Source organism: Hypanus sabinus, chromosome 10 (assembly GCF_030144855.1).
Source record: "Hypanus sabinus isolate sHypSab1 chromosome 10, sHypSab1.hap1, whole genome shotgun sequence".
NCBI classification, from domain to species: domain Eukaryota; kingdom Metazoa; phylum Chordata; class Chondrichthyes; order Myliobatiformes; family Dasyatidae; genus Hypanus; species Hypanus sabinus.
In genome coordinates, this window is record NC_082715.1 from 128662438 (window position 1) to 128684542 (window position 22105).

At 41.3% G+C, this 22105-nt stretch overlaps 1 protein-coding gene across 1 annotated transcript in view; it reads right to left on the bottom strand.

Annotated features, from left to right (window-relative positions):
* Positions 1-1114: 1114 nt before the first annotated feature.
* The window catches only part of mfsd4b (major facilitator superfamily domain containing 4B), a 30598-nt gene continuing 9607 nt past the window's right edge, over positions 1115-22105 (bottom strand). Inside the window, exons 3-4 of the mRNA XM_059982932.1 lie at positions 13547-13663; positions 1115-3306 (exon numbers count right to left, since the gene is read on the bottom strand). Of these exons, the coding sequence (XP_059838915.1) occupies positions 2093-3306; positions 13547-13663 (1331 nt within the window). The 3' untranslated portion in view covers positions 1115-2092. The remainder of the gene's footprint in view (positions 3307-13546; positions 13664-22105) is intronic.

Below are 22105 nucleotides of genomic sequence, written 5' to 3' on the forward strand. Positions count from 1 at the left end.
CCTGTTGTACTTCCCTAAAGGTTAATTTGCAGGTTGAATCAGAGGTGAGGAAGGCAAATGTGATGCTAGCATTCATTTCCAGAGGACTAGAATATAAACACAAGAATGTAAGGCACTAGTGAGGCCTCACTTGGAATATTGAGTAATTTTGGCCCCCTTATTTAAGAAGAAATGTGCTGTCATGGAGATGGTTCAGAGGAGACTCATGAGAATGATTCCAGGACTGGAAGGGTCATCATACAAGCAGAGCTTGAAGGCTCTTGGTCTGTACTCACTGGAATTTAGAAGAATGAGGGGGCCTCATTGAAACCTACCAAGTGCTGAAAAGCCTGAATATGAAAAGGATGCTTCCTTTTGGGGAGTCTAGGACCAGAGGGCACAGCCTCAAAATAGAGTGACATCCATTTAAAACAGAGATGAGGAATCTGTGGAATTCATTACCATAAGTGGCTGTGAAGGCCAGGACATTGGGAGGTTGATATGTACTTGATTAGGCAGGGCAAGAAAAGTTTTGGGGAGAAGGCAGGTGGATGGGATTGAGAAGGAAGTGGTTAAGCCGTCAGGAAATGGCAGACTCGATGGGTTGAATGGCCTAATTCTGCTCCTATGTCTTAAGCACCAAAAGTCCCTTGGCTCTAGAGAAAGCACAAACTGCTGCAATTCTGAAACTAATTTTAGGGTGTTTATGAATTCATAATTTTGCTTAGTGATATGGAATATTGACCACATTTACAGATTTTTCACAAATGGATACTTGCAACAGTAATTCAATTTGTAAAATATTAAGTATTTGATATTTCATTAAAGTTGATTATATACTTTTGACTAATTTTAAGTTTACAGCCTGTATGAAAACCCACAAGAAATGGAACTTGCAGCTTACAAGAGGGTGCTGACATAAATCCTCTGGGGTGAAGGCTATCAACAGTCCTGGGGAATGATCCAAATATTCCTCAAAATCCCCAAAACTCAGATATCACAACTAGATTAAGCTGCTCACAAAATACACTGATAAAACTGAACTTAACTACAAATTCAGTTTTTCTGCTGTGGTGCTGGAATACAATATTACTATGGGAAATATCAATAATCAGAATTCAAAGTGCAATGAACATTTACTCTAAAATTAAAGTTTAATTTTAATCTGATCATATATGAAATTATTAGCTTGTTTTCAATGAAAAGTAATTCATGTTTCAGGCTCCAGCCCAGAAATTAAGAGCTTTAGCCTTTTCCTTAAAACATATGCAACAAAAATACAGACAGGACAACACACACAAGATGCTGGAGAAACTCAGCAGGCCAGGCAGCATCTATGGAAAGAAATAAACAGTTGGCGTTTCGGGCCAAGCTCCCTCGTTCCTCCAGCATTTTGTGTGTGTTGCTTTGGCTTTCCAGCATCCAGATTTTCTCGTTTTTGTTAAAATAGACAGATTAGTGTATTAAAACTGTAACCGCAATAGTGCACTGCTTGAAAATACACATCAACATTCTGACAATCTGGCAAATTTATTGGGTGTTATAAATTTTACTAATATCACTTCAAAGTACTTTTCACAAGTTTTCAGTACACTCCAAATACATGGATAGAGGTCTTGTCAAAATCAAGGTTCCAACCCTGACAGCATTTTTACATTCATCTCCTCTCAAATGCACAGCCATATATTGGAGATACTTCACCCCTACTACTACCAAAATTAAATTAATACATTTCTTATATGATACTATATATGTGACAAGTACCTGTTATCTTTGCAAGGATAATAATTAAAATCTGCAGTTTTCTCATCTGGATTATTGTGATACCCCAGTCCTTAAATCAATTTCTGCTGGAGATAGCTTAAGACATCCCACAACTTTCAAAGCAGCATCAAAACTGTCATGCAAGTATTCAAAACTCTTTTCAGCATTAAAACAATAAAATTTACTCATGTTAATTTAACCTAACAACCACCACAAAATTACAAGCAACTTCTTTATACATTCATAGCTTCAGATTTTTTCTATGAAAATTATTATAAAATGCATCCTAATTGATCTGGTTTATTACAATGTTGGTGTGCTGTCTTGTACACATCTAAACCTTGAACATTCAGTCATTTTTTTCTCTTTCCAAGTTGAGCAGTCTCTTTTTTGGAGAGCAACCTGGATATGGAGGGGAGGGAACAGAAGAAAAGATCATTCGTTCTGGAGAGGACTGTTCCTTAGATCTTCCTGATGCATTTCCAACTGGATTCTTGTCTGTGCCATTCTTTACATCACACATTTCAATGACTTCAAAATCTGCATCATTCCATTCCTCAGGAGCATCATCATCACAGTCATCATCCTCATTAGTTCCTGAACCCAACAAAGCTTTTTGATCTTCACTCTGTGGTTTGACACCATTTGGAGAAGTGGCCAGCTTGTACATCACAGGAAACAAGATGGCTGTCATCGTGGAGGTGAGCAGGGCAGTCAGCATTAATATAGGGTAATGGTTGATAGCACTGATACCCTGTAGGTACCCAACTACAGCTGGAAGAACCATCTCACCTAATGCAGCTCCGAAAACAAATAAACCAGCTGACCTTCCAGTGATCTCCGTGTACTGCTTAACCCAGGTAATGCCACTGGGGAAGGTGGTGGCCATTGAGGCTCCATAAAGGCCAGTGCCTAACCAGAGAGAGATGTGGTTAGTGCTATAAAGTGTAAGAACCAGGGAGGAAATGGTGCAGCCAATAATGCTGAGTAGTATCATAGTTCCAGGATAGAGACATGCAGCAAATAATATTGCAAGACCTCTTACTAAAGCAAAAGTTCCCCAGAACAAGGAGTTTAAACCCGCAGCTTGATTGTCACTCATATGAACAAAGTCTTTTGCGTAGGTAAAAATATAGGATCCATAGGCCACTTCAGCCCCTACGTACCAGAAGAAGAAGAGAAAGAGAAGCAGCAAAATTGCAATATGGTATCTTGCAAATGGAATCTCCTGCGATGAACCATCAGTTCTCCCTCGATTTGGACTAGACTTTAAATAAATCATGAAAAATGAGAAGGAGACAAAAAGAACAAAGCTTCCAATGATCAGGTATGTCCAAACCAAAGGGGAGAAGCTCTGAATAATCATTTTCACAGTGTTCAATGGCCCGACTGCAGTGTTGATTATTGGGTCATTCACTCTGTCACTGATATTTTGCATGTTGCCCAACAATGGTTTTGCCAGGATTGGAGTCAGAAATGCACCCAAAGCAAAACTGAAGTGTAGGGCCTGCATGTGCAATCCAGCATTCTTGCCCCATGTAACCAAAATCAGCAAATTTCCACCTGGAAGCAGACAACAAAAATTAATTACTTCCTGCAAGCCAATAAAACAAACAAAACAAACTAGAATTAAACTTAAGACTAAATGTTAAGTTGCACTGCCAAAATTGGTAACTACTGCATATTTCTGTAAATAGTATGACATTTAGCCTTAAAGGAGTCAACCACATAATTACACACACAGGCCTCCTTCCCCATGTACATAATACAAATACACCCAGCAGTGAATCAAATGCTGACAAGAAACTTCTCAGAAAGTTGACATTGACAGAAAGGAACTCATCAGAGAAGTCCAGATTAACTTTATTCTAGGGTCTTCAATGTACAGGCTGTTGGGATATTGATATATGGGTTTTAATTTTCCAGAGTTTCTTGAATTCAGGGAAAGTTCCATTAGACTGAAGACTAAGAAATGAAATTCCATTTTTCCCCAAAACGGGGAGAGAGAATCAGGAAACTATGGATCTGCTTACTTAATATTCATCAGTAAAACCAATGATTACCTCAAATCTTTTAACATGTTTTTGTCAAAGAGAATTCATATTTGTTCAATTTATTAGAATTCTTTGAACTATAATATGCCAAGGATAAAGGGCAACTGGTGGATACAGTACACAAGTCCAAAAAGGCATATGATAAAACACAAAAGTTACAGTGGAAAATAAAAGCTTGTGTCAAAAATAGCATATTGGTGAAGATAGAAGACTGGCTAACAGAAAACAGGGAGGAAGTATAAATGGGTGTTATTCTGTTTGGTAAGTTGAATCAGTGTTATGTTACTGGGACCAGCAAATTACTTTGATTAAGGTATGGCTGCTGCATTTTCTGAAGACATAAGAAAGAAAGTTGTGAGAAAACATAAAGGCTAAAGATGGGTTAAATTTGCAGCAAAGAACAGATAAATGTATCATATGGGACAATGTGAAAGTAGCCATTTTGAAGGAAATATGAAGTAATTTGAAATAATTGGACTCTGAAGAGCTTCAAGATGCGACAATTCTGTGCGTTTATTGAGATACAGTGCAGAATAGGTCCTTAGAGCCACACTGCCCAACAAACCCTCCCTCCCCCAAGCCCACCCCTAATATCACCCTAGCCTAATCAAAGGACAATTTAGAAAGAACAATTAACCTATCGACCATTACTTCTTTGGACTGAGAGAGGCAACTTACCCAGTCTTGGGGAGAAAGTACAAGCTCCTTACAGTAGCAGAGTGACTTTGCAGAAATATCAGGTAATTAGGAAACCAAAAATTATTATTTATCGCAAGAGAAACCAAATTCAAGAGAGGACAGGGAAAATGCCTACATCTGGAATACTGTGTACAGCATTCGCTTATTTAAAGGAGGACATTAATAGGTTCATTATTAATTATATTAAGTAGTTCAGAAAAGATTTACTATTAACAGATTCCTGGATAGTGGCAGATTTTTAAAATAAGATTAGAAAGGATAGGTAGTATCCAGAAGCTTTCAGAAGAGTTGAGAGACAATTGAGAGAATGGAGGGATATGGGTATTGCATTGACAAAAAGGATTAGCTAGGGACTTAATTACTAGTTTAATTAGGGCCTGTTCTTGTACTAAACTGTTTTATATAAGATCTTGAAGGATCATGACAAAATGGATGTGGAGAGAAGTTTCGCCTCGGGTACAACCTCAAACTAAAGTTCACAGCTTGAGACAAAGGCGACACAAAATTCTCTCTGAGGGTCTCAACTCTGGAACTCTTCCTTGAAGAGACATGGAAGCAGAGCGAGAATACGTTTAAGACAGAATGTGAAAAGTTACCAGTGACAAACGGAACTTTGGAGTTGAGGTTATGACCTGATCTATCATAATATTATTGAACAGTGGAACAAGGGGTTGACTTCCCGATTTCTACTAAATTGTAAGTCCATATACTATAATTCAGTAGTTCCATCCGTATCATTACTGATACAACCTTTTATGCCAGCTTTATTGAATCAGTGAATTTAAAGTCCTGAGATTCCAGTACCTCTTTAGGACTGTTGCAAAATCCCAATTTATCATGCACCCAGGACTACATGTACTTAGATTATTAGGCCAGTAACCCAACCAATGGAGTCAGGGTTCAATTCATCTTTGTGTGCTTAACATCAAATTTATAATAGTTTTCATCCTTGCAAATGGGTCGAGTCTTTTGAGTGAGTTGCTGATCCAGAAGATACACAAAAAGTTGTTCTAAGTATATTCATGAAGATGCTGCAACACTAATCACAAGTTCAGAATTAATAAAACCCTCGAGCATCTCTATCGGCAAGGAAATTATTAACATACAACAGTACAGCACAGGATCAATCCAAGCAACATCCTGGTGAACCTCTTCTTCAGTAGATTACAGGAAGGATGAACCATCTGAGTAGTCTCCAGCCCCTTGGTATGAACATCAAATTCTCCAACTTCCAGTAATTCCCTCCCTCTCCTTTCCCCCATCCCACTTTCACTCTGCCTCCTCTTCCAGCTGCCTATCACCTCTCTCATGTTTCTGCCTCCTTCTACTGCAGTGCTTTCCCCTTAAATTCCTTCTTCACCTTTCCTGCCTATCCCCTCCCCCACCCCTTGATCTTTCCTCTGATTGGCTTTTCACCTGGCACCTACCAGCCTTCTCCTTCCCACCCTCCCCCCTCTTTCTTTATAGGGCCCCTGCCCCCTCACTCTTCAGTCCTGACGAAGGGTCTCGGCCCAAAACGTTGGCTGCTCGTTTCCACGGACGCTGCCCGACCTGCTGAGTTCCTCCAGTGTGTTGTACGTGTTGATTTGACCACAGCATCTGCAGTGTACTTTGTATTCACTGATCTCTAAACTGTTTCTCTACCCACCCACCCCCACTGTTTCTCTTTTGCTCAGCATCCCTACCTTATGTGGTTCTACTTATCAGAATCCATAATCTGCATCACTTTGTTGCTCCAGTATCACCCTCCTACCTCTGTCACTATCTTTTCCCTTCTCTCCCCCGCCTGGCCCCATCTGTCCATCAATCTCTCCTTATCAGCAGCTCTCTGGCAAAGGTAATTCAACACTGAGTCCTGATGCTGGGTCTCAACTCAAATTGCTGACTATCCCTTTCCCTCCACAGATCCCACCTGCCCTGCTGAATTTCTCCAGGGGCATGTTTGTTGCTTCCTCACAACTCTGCCAATCTGTGTCACCTGCAAGTTCTCTGATCAACCCAGCTTCATCACAGGCTATGACAATCATCTCTACAGAATACCACCGGTCAAAGAACTCCAGTCAGAATTACACCACTTTCTAAATCCAAACCAATTTTGAATCCTACTTAAAGTCACCACAGCCCTCATGTTTCTTAATCCTGTGGATCAGCAAGTTGTTGAATGAATAACTAAAGTCCATGTACACAACATAAACTGGCCATACCCTCATCATCTTCATCATGCCTCAAAATCTCACTTGTTTGTAAAACGTGACCTCCCTCATACTGATTACCCTTAATAAGTCCAGTTTTCCAAATGTGACTAAATTTTACCACTGATGCAAGGCTCAACAACTGGATCATCCCTATTGTCCTTAAAATGAAGCATAACACCAGCTATTCTCCAGTTCTCTGGGAACTCTTTTAGACCATAAAATATGGAACAGAATTGGGCCATCTGGCCCATCAAGTCTGCTCCACCATTTCATCATGGCTGATCCAATTTTCCTCTCAGCCCCAATCTCATGCCTTCTTCCCATTATCCCTTCGTACCCTGACCAACCAAGAATCTGTCTATCTCTGCCTTAAATATACATACAAACTTGGCCTTCACAGCTGCTGGTGGCAAAAAATTCCACACTCACCTTTCTGGCTAAAGAAATTCCTCATCTCTGATCAAAAAGGACACCCCTCTATTCTGAGGCTATGTCCTCTGGACTTAAACTCTCCCTCTATAGGAAACATCCTCTGCAATCAACTCCATCAAGGCCTTTCACCATTCCTTAGGTTTCATCCCTCATTCTTCAGAATTCCAATGGATATTGGCCCAGAGCCATCAAGCACTCTTAATATGACATTCAAACCTGGAATTGTTTTTGTGAACCTCCTTTGAACCCTCTGCAGTTACAACACATCCTTTCTAAGAGGCCCAGACCTGCTCACAATACTCGAAGTGAGGCCTCAACAGTGCTTTACAAAGTCTCAACATTACATTCTTGCTTTTATATTCTAGTTCTCTTAAAATGAATGCTAATATTGGCATTTGCCTTCCTCACTACAAACTCAACCAACAAATTAACCTTGTCTTGCACATTGACTCCCAAGTCCCTTTGCACCTCAGTTTTTTGCATTTTCTCTCTATTTAGAAAATAGTCAACCCTTTAATTTTTTCTACTGAAGTGCATGACCATACATCACCTGACACTGTCTTCCATCTGCCACTTCTTTGCCCATTCTCCTAATCTGTCTGTCCTTCTGTAGCCTACTTCCTCAAAACTACCTGCCCTGCACCTAACTTCATATCATCTGCAAATGTTGCAACAAAGCCCTCAATTCCATCATCCAAATCCTTTAATATATAACATTTTTTTAAAAAATCAGTCCCAACACAGTTCCCTGTGGAACAATACTAGTCACTGGCAGCCAACCAAAAGTCTCCCTTTATTCCCACTCTTTGCCTCCTGCCAGTCAGCCACTGTTTATCCATGCTAGAATCGTTCCTATAATACCATTGGCCCACAGCTTGTTAAGCAGCTTCATGTGTGGCACCTTGTCGAAGGCCTTCTGAAAATCCAAATACACATCAACTGATCCTCCTTTGTCTATCCTGCTTGTTATTTCTTCAAAGAATTCCAACAGATTTGTCAGGCAAGATTTTTCCTCGAGAAAACCATGCTAACTACTGCCTGTTTTATCATCTGCCTCCAAGTACCCTGAGACCTCATCCTTGAATATCGATTCCAACATCTTCCCAATCAGAGGTCAGACTAACTGGCCCTAAAATTTCCTTTCTTCTGCCTCTCTCCCTTCTTGAAGAGTGAAGTGACATTTGCAATTTTCTAAACTTGCAGAACCACCTCCTTCAGAACCCTGGGGGTGTACACCATCTAGTCTGGGTGACTTATCAACCTTCAGACCTTGCAGTTTTCCCAAAAACCTTCTCCATAGTAACGGTAGCTTCACACACTTTATGACCCCTGACACCTGGAACTTCCATCATACTGCTAAGTGTCTTCCACAGTGAAGAATGATGCAAATTGCTTATTCAGTTTGTCCACCATTTCCTTGTCCCCCATTACTACCTCTCTAGCATTATTTTTCAACAGTCTGATATCCATTCTCACCTCTCTTTTACACTTTATGTATCCGAAGAAAATTTTGGAATCCTCTTTAATATTAGTTTCTAGCTTACTTTCGTAATCCATCTTTACCTTTTTAATGACTTTTTTTTAAGTTGCCTTCTGTTAGAATTTGAAAGTTTCCCAATCCTCAAACTTCCTGCTAATTTTTGCTCCATTATACTGTATGCTCTCTCTGTGGCTTTTATTTTGGCTTTGACTTCTCTTGTTAGCCATGGTGTGTCATCTTGCCTTTAGAGTACTTCTTCCTCTTTGGGATGACATATCCTTTGCCTTCCAAATTGCATCCAGATATTCCAACCATTGCTGCTCTGCCTTCATCCCTGCCAATGTTCTTTTCCTATCTACTATAGCCCTTTATTCCACTGTAATACTGATACATCAACTTTAGCTTCACTCAAATTTCAGGGCGAATTTGATCACATTATGATCAATTGCCCATAAGGGTTCCTTTACCCTTGATTAGCTCTCTAATCAATTCTGGCTCATTTCACAACACCCAGTCCAGAATAGCTGATCCCCTAGTGGGCTCAATCCAGCAACAACCTGATTTTCCCAATCTACCTGCAAACTGAAATCCCTCATGACTATATTAAAATTGTCCTTTTGGCCTGCATTTTCCTGTTGTGGTTTGTAGACCACATCCTTACTACTGTTTGGGAGTCTATATACAACTCCTATAAGTGTCTTCTTACCCTTGCAGTTCCTTAGCTCTATCCACAAGGATTCAACATCTTTCAACCATGTCATCTCTTTCTAACTGTTTAACTTCATACTTTACAAACAGCAATGCCACTTCTTCTGCCTTCCTACCTATCCTTTCAATACAATGTGTATCCTTAGACATTAGGCTCCCAGCTATGATCTTCTTTCAGCCACAATTCATTGATGCCCACATCATACATACCATCTGTATCTGTGCTACAAGTTCATTTACCTTATTCTGTATTCTACCCACATTCAAATATAACAACTTAAGTCCTGCATTCACCCTTTTCGATTTTGCCTATCTTCTACATTGCAACTCATCCTGTTGACTGCAATTTTGTCCTGTCATCAGCCTCTGCTTGCTAGGAGTCTCACTACACATTGCCTGTTTGTAAACCAACTACCTCACCTTCAGTACTATCAGTCCAGTTCCCGTCCCCTGCCAAATTACTTTAGACCCACCCGAACAACTCTAGTCAACCTGCCACAAGGATATTGGAACCCCTCGGATTCAGGTGTAATCTGTCTCTTTTGTACAGGTCACATCTTCCCCAGAAGATCCCATGATCCATAAATCTGAACCCCTGCCCCCTGCACCAGTTCCTCAGCCATGCACTCACCTGCCAAGCCATTCTATTCTTACTCTCACTGGAATAGACAGCAATCCAGAGATTTCTACCCTGGAGGTCCTAGAACATAGAAATTTACAGCACATTACAAGCCCTTCGGCCCACAATGGTGTGCCAACCATGTAACCTACTCTAGAAAATGTCTAGAATTTCCCTAGTGCATAGTCCTCTATTTTTCTAAACTTCACTTACCTTTCTAAGAGGCTCTTAAAAGACCCCATTGTATCTGTTTCCACCACTGCCTCCAGCAGTGCATTCCATATACCCACCACTCTGTGTGAAAAACTTACCCCTGACATCCCCTCGGTACCCATTTCCAAGCATCTTAAAACTACGCCCCCTCATGTTAGCCATTTCAGCCCTGGGAAAAAGCTTCTGGCTATCCGCACGACCAATGCCCCTTATACATTTCTATCAAGGTCACCTCTCAGAAAGGCAGTGTCCATTATTAAGGACCTCCAGCACCCAGCGTGTGCCCTTTTCTCACTGTTACTATCAGGTAGGAGGTACAGAAGCCTGAAGGCACACACTCAGCGATTCAGGAATAGCTTCTTCCCCTCTGCCATCCGATTCCTAAATGGCTCTTGAACTCAATCCCACGGTTGATGAATGCCAACACACCATACGCCTTCTTAACAGTCAACCTGCGCAGCAGTTTTGAGTGTCCTATCGACACAGACCCCAAGATCCCTCTGATCCTCCACACTGCCAAGAGTCTTATCATTTATATTATATTCTGTCTTCAAACTGGACCTACTAAAATGAACCAATTCACACTTAGCTGGGTTGAAGTCCATCTGGCACTTCTTAGCCTAGTTTTGCATCCTATCTATGTCCCACTGTAACCTCTGACAACCCTCCAGACTATCCACAACACCCTCAACCTTTGTCATCTACAAACTTACAAACCCACCCTTCTACTTCTTCATCCAGGTCATTTATAAAAATCACAAAGAGGAAGGGCCCCACAACAGATCCCTACAGAACACCACTAGTCACCAACCTCCATGCAGAATACAAACCATGTACAACCACCCTTTGCTTTCTGTGGGCAAGTCAATTCTAGTCCCCTTGGAACCCATGCCTCTTGCCTTGCATGGGGAACCTTATCATATGCCTTACTGCAATCCATATACACTACATCCACTGCTCTACCTTCATCAATGTGTTTTGTTACATCCTCAAAGAATTCAATCAGGCTGATAAGGCAGGACCTGCCCTTGACAAAGCCATGCTGACTACCCTAATCAGATTATGTCTCTCCATAAAAATGTCCTGTTTCTCAGCTTTCTACCTTGTTCCCTGAAATCTCTCCAGGACTGCCTCAAATTGTCTATGTCATTGATACCAATATGCACCAAGACTTCTGGCAGCTCACCCTTGCCGTTAAGAATGCCATGGACCCAATCCGAGACATCCCTGATCCTAACACCAGGAAGGCAACATACCATCCAGATGTTCCTATTGCACCCACAGAACCTTGTGTCTGTTCCTCTGACCAAGGAATCTCCTATCAACACTGCAGTCCTCTTCACCACTCTGCTCTTCTGAGCCACAGCACCAGACTCAGTGCCAGAGACTCGGTCACCATGGCTTCCCCTACCCCCCCCCCCCCCACCATAGGTGGTCGCCCTCAATAGTATCTAGTAGCATCTTATTATTGAAGGTGTACTCTGTTTTGGCTCTGCATTACCCCTTCTTCTGACAGTCACACAGTTAACTGTCTCCTGCAACCTATGGGGTGATTACCCCCTCCCTACCGCTCCTGTCTATCACCTCATTCTCCCATACAAGTCAAAGGTCATAGTTCCAGTTCCTTAATACGTTCACTCAGGAACTGCAACGGTGCACCTGGTACAGATGTGTTTATCTGGGGGACTGGAGCTCTCCCAGACTTCACACATCCCACGCAGAGTACAGAATCCTGTCCCTAGAGCCATTCTCAATAATCTACTATGCCCCAACAGATGAAGAATAAACAAATAGGACAGAGAGTGTAAATTACAAGACAACATACCTCACCCAAGCCTGATCTCGCCTAATCCTGATGAGGCAAAGCCACGCTAAACACTGGCACCGTCCAAATGAATGGCAACTCCACTTGCACCTGTGCTATTTTTACTGGCTTTTTCTGATGAATCCCTCTTGCTGATTGATCACTCAACTCAGAAAAACTGTCACAAAATTCTGCCTTCAAAATCTCAATCGCTGCTGATTAAAAAGTAGCTCTTTTCATGTGCCCCGGTGTGGCTTAGAATAAAATACTTCTTTCAAGGCTTCTCTCTTAATATCAAGATAGATCCCATGAGGCCCTGGGACATCCATCTTAACGTTCATCAAAAAAAACACCATCCTATCGTCCTTTCTTCCTTGCACAAATGAGTCAAGTCTTCCAACTGAGTTACTAATCCAGAAGATACACAAAAAGTTGCTCTAAATATATTCATGAAGCTGGTCAGTGTAGTGGCATCAGCAATGGATTTCAAGGTGAATGGTCCCTGGTTCGACCACAGATAAATGCTAAAGAAACAGCAAGGTGGCTGCCCAATGTGCAGAGAGGACAAATACATTCATGAAGATGCTGCAATACTAATCTCAAGTTCAGAATTAACACAAAATTTTGGAGGCTATCCACAAGGAGATAATTAACATACAACACGCACAGGATCAATCCAATCAACATCCTGGTGCCAATCTCACTAGCTTGAGTACTTCCCCTTGGAGAACGCTCATGTAGTACACTGAACACTTACTCTGGCTCCAAGCATAAATCCCCTGCTTTGTCTTTGAGTAGTTCTACTCTCTCCCTAGCTACCCTCTTGTTTTTGATGGATGTATAGGAAGCTTTGGGATTGCCCTTTAATTCTATTCACCAAGGACACTGACCCCTTTTAGCCCACCTGATTCCTTGTTTAAGCTCTTTCATGTTTCCTTTATATTCCTCAAGGGGCTTGTCTCACTTCAGCTTGTACAGCCTTATACATCCTATTTTGTTTGACTATATTTACAACATCTCTTACCATTAAAGATTCCAAAACATTGCCATCAAATTACAATACAATGGAGATATGGGGAACTGTGCCAAGTTCAGCATTTAATATAGTGAACAAGAATGTGTGCAGATAACATATGTGACAATAAGCAAGGTTTAATGATAGTGAAAGGCATATGTGCATCAATACCACAGGTTCCCCATGCTGACAGGCTATTAGAAGTAAACAGGTTTTTAAGAAGTTTTGCTGTAACTATCCTATACAACTGAAAAGCACAGTAACATTGTGGAGGTGCTTACTGAGTAACAACAATGCCAAATACTTTTAATATAATTGAACCCAAACCCATCTCCATATACCAAATTTTAGCTTCATGATCATGGGAAGAGTGAAAAGTTCAGGTTTGTGGGTTGGTTATAAGTGGTGGTAATATATGAAGGAAAAACAGGAAACAACAATTTTCAGGATATACAAACCAGAATGCAATTTCTAATTATTGTGCCTAACTTGGATTGGGTTCAGCAAGAACAAAACTAAAGAATCGATAGTTCATATTGTAAAAAATATGATCCTGAATGTACAGATTGGAAATATTTACAGACCTGTATCCAGCATGCCCATTGTAATTCCAATGAGGGACATCAGTACCATCAACAGCGGTATCTTTGTTGACCACGGAATAACGTACAGTCCCACTGCAGTCATCAGCATGGAAATTCCTGCAGTATTCACACAAGCAATAAGACCGTGTTACACAGATTTGGATATTTTTGAAACTGTACACTTGAGGTGGCACATATTAAATGGTTACCTTCTTCCCTTTTGAGAAAATGATCATTTTAAATTTGCCTGTATCTGATCCACAGACATGGACAAAGAAGTCACCATCAATTGCTGTTGGTGATACTTTATCGAGGAGAGAAAAACGTGACCCTATTCAAATGATCACAAATGAGATACACAAAATATTAAAGAGTACAATTTCACAGAATCAAAGGAGATGCAAGGTGATTGTAGAAGCAAGAGTCAGTGTCGTTATTTGGATCATCGAGGGTAAAAGTTACAGTGTTTAATTAAGTAGGGGAAATGGAGATAAAAGGGGCTGGGTTGGTAAATGGCAGCAAAGAGAGACACACTGGATAGACAGGTAATCAACATTTGTCACTGATCTTCAAAGGCATAATACAAGCTTATGACTGAAACACTGACTTTATTAGCATATAAGCTTCATACAAGGCTCCACTGCTTACAGGAGGCACGTTTGGATTGACATGTCCTCATTATACAGCATGTCATGAATGACATAACTAAAACAATACACAAGTATGCCATCTTTTCAATAATAGGAAAGGCTGATTAGTAACTGCCCCTTCTATCATCCAGAGCCTCCTAAATCTTAATGCAGATGATCAAATCATGGCAGCCTGCAAACTGCTGATTTTCCTTTTAAATGGATTTTTCATCCAAGGTGGTGGTCATCTTGCAGCCACAGTATCCAGGATGGTCATCCAGAAAAACTGAGCTGTAATAACTGTCAGGATTGTAAGTGATTGCCTAGGATGGTCGCTATAATAATCTAAAATACTGCAGTCTGGAGGGCAAAACCAAAGGTCAAAGACCAGAGCTTGGTCAGTCTGGAGGTAGGGATCCAAAGGTTGAAATAACTGGGTCAGCTTGTTCAGAGGCCGGAGGCCCAATTTCTGGCCAGGGGCTCGAGTCCAGGGCCAAAGGCATGGGTCTCAGAGGCAGCCTGTCCTGCGGTTGGAGGCCTGTCTCTGTGTGTGAGTGGGAAGGGGCCTTGGTTTGCTGCTGTTGTTTTGTTGCTACTCCGCTGGACATTGTAGGCATGCTATGGTGGGCTTGTAATGTGTGGCGACACTTGCAGGGTACTCCCAGCTCCATCGTGGCTGTGTGGTTGTTGAAGCAAATAACACATTTCACTGTATGTTTAATGCACATGTGATAAAGATGAAGGTGACTCTAAAGACAAGAGGAATTGCGGATGGTAAAAATGCAATGGTCTTGAGCAATCCCGCAGTCAGAGTAAAATGAGCGGTTCTCCAACTCTGTGACAGAGCCATATGGTGTACTGCCTGTGTGGTGCTAAGACGAAAGGGCAATAAACTCTGTAAGGGTAGAGGAAAGAGGACAAGCCACAAGTCAGCATTCCTTGTAGTTTCAAGTTTCAGGAGCAAGAAAGAAAGCTATAAAGTAGGACTCCTGACTGGAAGTCTACAAGACCATTTGGCATCAGAGTAGAATCAGGCCCTTAGGCCCATCAAGTCTTCACCGTTTGATCATGGCTGACCCATTTCCCTCTCAATCCCATTCCCCTGCATTCTCTCGATAACCTTCCATGCCCTGACTTACCAAAAATCTGTCAACCTCCTCTTTAAATACACTCAGTGAACTGGCCTCCACAACTGCATGTAGCATTGAATTCCACAGATTCAACACACTCTGGCTAAAGGAATTCCTCACTTCCATTCTATATGGACATTTCCCCATTCTGAGGCTGTGTCCTCAGCTCCTGGACTCCTCCAGCACAGGAAATATCCTCTCCACTTCCACTCTATCTAGGCTTTTCAACATCAGATAGGTTTCATTGAGATCCCCCTCATTCTTCTAAACTCCAGACCAAGAGCCAAACACTCCTCATATGTTAACTCTTTCACTCCCAGAATCATTCTCGTGAAACTTCTCTGACCCTCTCCAATGACAACATATCCATTCTTAGATAAGGGGCCCAAAATTCTACCTTCAGGCCTTTTATTTTCCCAAGAACCTTCTCCCTAGTAATGGTGACTTCATACACTTCTGCCTCCCGACACTCCCAAAGTTCATAGCATACTGTGTCTTCCATAGTGAGGGCTGATGCAAAATACTTATTCAGTTTACCAACCATTTCCTTGGCCCACATTACTACCACTCCAGCATCATATTCCAACAGTCCAATGTCTATTTTCATCCTTCTTTTACACTTTGTGTATCTGAAGAAACTTCTGGTATCCTCTTTATTAAACTTTCATATTCCGTTATTTCCTTCTTTATGACTTTCTTAGTTGCTTTCTGTTTTTTTAAAGCTTTCTAATCCTCTAACTTCCCAAAAATCTTTGCTTTATTTTATGCCCTCTCCTTGGGTTTAATGTTGGTTTTGACTTCTCGTCAGCCACTGTTGTGTCATCCTGCCTTTAGAATATGTTTTCCTCTTGGGGATGAATACATCCTGTGCTTTCTAAATTGTTCCTAAAAACTCCAGCCATTGCAGCTCTATTGTCATTCTTGACAGTGTTCTTTTCCAATCAATTTTGGACAGCTCCTCTTATGTCCCTGTAATTCCTTTACCTTAAACACTCTAATCAATTCTAGTTCATCACACAACACCCAATCCAGAATAGCTGATCCCCTAGTGGGCTCAACCTGATTTTCCCCAATCTACATACATATCGAAATTCCCCATGACCATCCCCCATTGCCGTTTGCTATGTATTTACTATCATCCATTGTCATGTGTAGACCACATCTTTACTACTGTTTGATGCGGTGGAGTGGGGAAATAATCTGTACACAAATCCAATCAGGATCTTTACTTGCAGGTCCTTAACTCTAACCACAACGATTCAACACCTTCCGACTCTTCGTCATCTCTTTCTAATGATCTGATTTCATTTTTTAAGCAACACAGCCACATCGCCCCGCATTGCCCATCTTTTCGATACTATGTGTATCCCTGGACGTTAAGCTGCCAGCTATAATATCAACACCTTCTTTCTTAGATAAGGGGCCCAAAATTGCTCACAATACTCCAAGTGAGGCATGTGACATAAGGGGAGGGGCAGCCTGATTGGGGATTAGGAAAGGGAGCTACAGATAAAGCCAGAAGACAGAGCCAAATGCTGTCTTGATCTTCAACACAGAAGAGAATACCACCAAAAAAGGAAAAGGGGCGATGGCAGAGATAAGGAATATTGGGGAGAAAAAACAATAAATGGACTGGTACGAAGAAGGCTGGGCATACTTAAGTCACTCGGTCCAAATAGGATACACCAAGTGAAACTGGGGTAAAATTTGTCAAAGGGCTTTCCATATCTTCCAATTCTTCATAGATACAAGCGAGGAACAAGAGAACTAGAAAGTGCAAAACGAAACAACCTTATTGAAAAATGTATACCAGGACTTGCCCTGTAACCACTGTTTACTCTCTGTGATGGAGAAACAATCAGGGAAAACACTAAGAGCCATTTGTTAATATAAATTGTTAAGATAAATTTGTTAGTAAGGGTCAGCAAACCTAATCTGACCAAATACTTTGATGAAGTAACTAGGAATGTCAAATTCTCAGAATCGATTTCAGAAGTCACATATAAAAGATGTGTTTGCAAATTAAAGTGTCTAGAATAAGATACAGTTAGTATTATTATTCCATGGATAGCAACTGGTTTCAGGATAGTTAACACTAGTAAAAATGAAATTTTTAAAATGCTGGAAATACACAATAGGTTAGGCAGATCTGTGGAGAGAGGTACAGGGTTGATCTTTTAGATCAATAAACCTCAACCATTACTGAAGAAGTACAGGCTTTAAAAAAAGGTGATATCTGTGATACTGTGAAGATCACAGTAGTCTTGGTGAAACAATCCTTTCAATGCCATCGAGTTCATAGATAAGAGATGAAAACAAAAATGTGTGAAAATGAAATTCAGAAACAATCAAGGACTCAGAAACAGAAGATACTGGATTCATATGCGTCTTTTTAGAAGTTAAGTGTATGATTGGCTGGGAGACAATGGCCTTATATGGTCATGATTAAGAAGAAGTCAAGATGCATCTGAGAGCTGACATTTGGCCTCTGTAAGGCAGGTGTCAGTTTATTTATTTGATACAGCGCGGAGTATCCCCTTCAGGAGAGTGCTTCAAGCCACACTGCCCCTGCAACTCCACAACCCCGATTAACTCTAAACAAATCACAAAACATCTTACAATGACAAATTAACCTACCCACTACATCTTTGGACTGTGGGTAGGAACCAGACACCTGGGGAAAACCCACACATCCCACGTGGAGGACGTACAGAGACTCCCTAGAGAACAATAGCAGAATTCAACTCTGAATTCCAGAATGCCCCAAGCTAGAATGATGTTGCAAGAACCGCTATGCTACCGGTTCATGGATAGATAGTTGGTTGCCCTGCGTTTCCGATGATGATGTTTGACTGTGAAGTTCATCAATTGTGCATTCTGAGGTGGCTCTACAGTCTGATTCTCGAAATGTATGAGCGTTGACAACAAGGACAGGTTAACCATCTGGCCACTGTTGGAGCAAACGATGTGGCCATTTTTCTCCTCTCTCAAGCAGCGACCAGATCTACAAGGCAACTATTCGCGAAGTTGCTGGAGGCTTGTCTTACCAGGGCACCCCATCCAGTCCAGTCATGAATAGGTAAGGAGAAGGAAAGAGGCCAGAGGCGGCCCATGTATTTTGGAATTCTGAGGGTAGGAGAAAAGGTCCTGGGATGATCAATATGTTCAAAGGTCAATATGAGATGATGACTTCTTGACAAAAAAAAAACAGATGTGGGGACACGTGGAATCAGAACTCCCCCACAATTGACAGCGCTCTTAACCATATCTTGTTGAATTCCCCACAAATAGACTCAATTCAAGTTCAACTAATCATCCTTCATAACTACCATCTCCAGCCAAAATCTACCACAAGGTACAGCTTCACCTTCTTTCATCATTCTAAAGGGAATGTTCCCAAATTCCCTGGCCAACTCCTTTATTCTACTAAGCCCTCTCCCTTGCGGCCCCAGGAGATGCAACATTCATCTTTTTACATCTTCTTGGGACTCAAGTGGTCTTTCCAGGTGTAGCAATAATTCACTTCACTTCTAAGTCTTTTTTTGAAAACACAGGGAGTGATGGGTATGTGGAACTCACTGCCAGGGGTGCTGGTCGAGGCAGATATTTTAGGGACATTTAAGAAACTTAGATAGACACATGGATGATGAAAAAATAGAAAGCTATGTGGGAGTGACAGGTTAAATTGACCTTCGTAAGTTAAAAGCGCAGCACAACATTGTGGGCCAAGGGATCTGTACTGTGCTCTAATGTTCTATATTCTTGCAATCAAATCTACCTTATAATATATCTTATATTATGATATTCATAATATGGTCTCCTTCACACTGGAGAAATTAAATGCTGACTGAGTAACCACTAGACTGAACTCTGACTTTCAAACTTTAAAGGTGACCTTGAATTTCTAGTCACCTGTCACTTTTATTTTCCATCCCACTCTGACCTCTGATTTGCAAAAAAAAATGCCAATACTAGCTTCAGGGATAGGAGCTCACTGTCACATTATGGGAAGTATGTAGAGGCTTTGAAAATGATGCAGTTCACCAGGTGTGGCCTGGATTAGAGTATTAGATAACAAAGAGTGAAACTTGGGCTGTTTTTCCTGTAGTATCAGAAGCAGAGGAGTAACTTGATTGAAGTATGTAAAATTATAACAAAGGTGAGTAAGTGTCTTTTTCCTGGGGTAGAAATGTCACATATTAGAGGACATAGATTTAAGGTGAGTGGGAGAAAGTTTAAAGGAGATTTGCGAGGCATGTTTCTCTTTATACAGGGTGGTAGGTGCCTGGAACTGCCAGGGTAGAGTGGAAACACATACAATAGCAACGTTTAAAAGGCATTTATACATGCACATGAACATGCAGGAGAAGGAGGGATTATAGACCACGTGCAGGCAGATGAGATTAATTTAAATGGACATTGTGACCAGCACAGACTTTGTAGGCCTGTTCTTGTGATGTATTCTATGGTTTTTTATTTTTCACAGTTCCAGCATGTTCTTTAGTTTTGTTTAAAAACATCTCTAACTATCCTCATTCATCTATTAGTTAGATGATACAAGCACTATCATCCAGACTACTTAGGTCTCCAATGTCACAGACATTCTCTTTGTTCTTTCCACCCCTGATTTCACCTTCACACCCTACAGTTTAAACTCAATCCTTCAGTTTAAACTCAATCCTTCAGTTTTCTAGTTCTGATGAAAAGCCATCAACCAGTAATATTTACTTTCCTCATCTCTTCACAGATGCTGCTTGACCTGCTGAGTATTTTTAGCATTTTCTCTTTATTTTGATAGATGGTCATGGTTCAGGGATACATTTGACTTGATGGGTAAAGGATACTGAGTGCAATACCTGTACAAATACACAGTCAGGGCATTTAAAGGGGAATGGGACAAATAGGAGAGACAGACCATAGTATGACATTATGGGATTGACTGTATTATACAAAGCACTCAAAAAATCTACTGACCAACTGTGTCATTACCGTATTTTCCTTCTTTCCTTGGTATCTGATTTGATCAAATACGGAAAAACCAACACTGGCACACCTCACGGATGCATGCTTGGCCCACTGCTCTACTCTCTCTACACCCATGACTGTGTGGCTAGGCACAGCTCAAACACCATCTATAAATTTGTCAAATACACAACTAACGTTGGCAGAATTTCAGCTGGTGATCAGGAGGCTTACAGGAACAGGATAGATCAGCTGGTTGAGTGGTGTTGCGGCAACAACCCTGCACTTTACATGAGTATGTACAGGGAACTGATTGTGGACTTCAGGAAGGGGATGCTGAAGGAACACACACCATTGCCCAGAAGTTGAAAGAGTGAGCAATTTCTTCTTGGATGTCAACATCTGAGGATCTATCCTGGGTCCATCATATCGATGCAATTGCAAAGAAGGTATGACAGCTGCTATATTTCATTAGCAGTTTGAAAAGAATTGGTATGTCAGCGAAGACACTAGCAAATTTCTACAGGTGTACCATGGACAGCATTATAACTGGTATGGAGGGATTGGAAAAAGAAGCAGAAAGTTGTAAACTCTGCCAGCTCCATCATAGGTGTTGGCCTCCCTAGCATCAAGGACACATTCAAAAGACAATGCCTCAAAAAGGTGGCATCCATCATTAAGGATCTCTATCAGCCAGTACATGCCTTCTTCTCATTGCTACCATCAAGGTAGTGGTACAGGAGCCTGAAGACACACGCTCTGCATTTAAAGAATAGTTTCTTTGCTTCCACCTGTAGATTTCTCAGTGGACAATGAACCTATGTATGATACTACACTATCTTCTTCCTCTTCTTATACTACTTTTTAAAATATACATACAGTATTTGTTATTGTTCATCCTGCCCCAAGTACTAGTGCCAATTCTACCACCTATTCAAAATTCTGCATTAACCTGATACTCCAACTTCTTAATAAGGTTATTTATCTACGAGTAAGCCAAGCACTGAGTTCAAGGAAAAAATTTAAGAAGGCAGTTCAAGGTGAAGCATTGGTATTTTTTTAAACTGACATGTCAGCATTAACAGTAAAAGGGAGGCAATTTTAGAGGGAGCAGCCATTTGGAGAAATGTTTCTCAGAACTTTGCAGAACTAGGCTTAAGGTCAAAGTGCACAGGATTCAACAAAGAGAGCTTTGTGGTAACAAGTCAAGGCAGGTCTTTCCCTTTCTTCTAAACTCTATAGCAACTTGAGGGATAGAAATGGCAGTCAGTAAAGTGGAGTGGTTCTCATGTGAACTGAGAGAAATCAGGGAGAAGTATCTTTGACAACTACTTCTGCAGGAAATGTGCCCAGCCGCGGGTCCTCTCAGACCGCCTGGCGTGTTTGGAACAGTAGCTAAACTCACTGAGGAGAGGACAGGAGGCAGAGTGTTGTAGATAAGAAGTTCAGGGTGGTGGTCACTGCACACTCAGCCAGACAAGAGGGAGAGGGACAGGCAGACTGTGCAAGAACACCATGCTTATTCCCTCTCTAATAAATATGCAGCTTTGGATATTGTTGGGGGTATGATGACCCCTCTCAGAGAAAAGGAGCTGCAGCCAAATTAGTGGCATAATGACTGTAACGGAGGGAATGACAAAATCTGGACAAGCAGTAGTGATAGGGAACTCAATAGTCAGGGATACAGATAGGCAATTGTGGCCACAAGACTCCAAGATGGTGTGTCTCCCCCTAGTGCCAGGGACAAGGATGTTTCGGGGCAGCAAGGAAAGGGGAGGATTAATAGCCAACGTCAGTGCGAGCAGCGGAGCGGGAGTAAGGAGTGCTCGTGATCGACA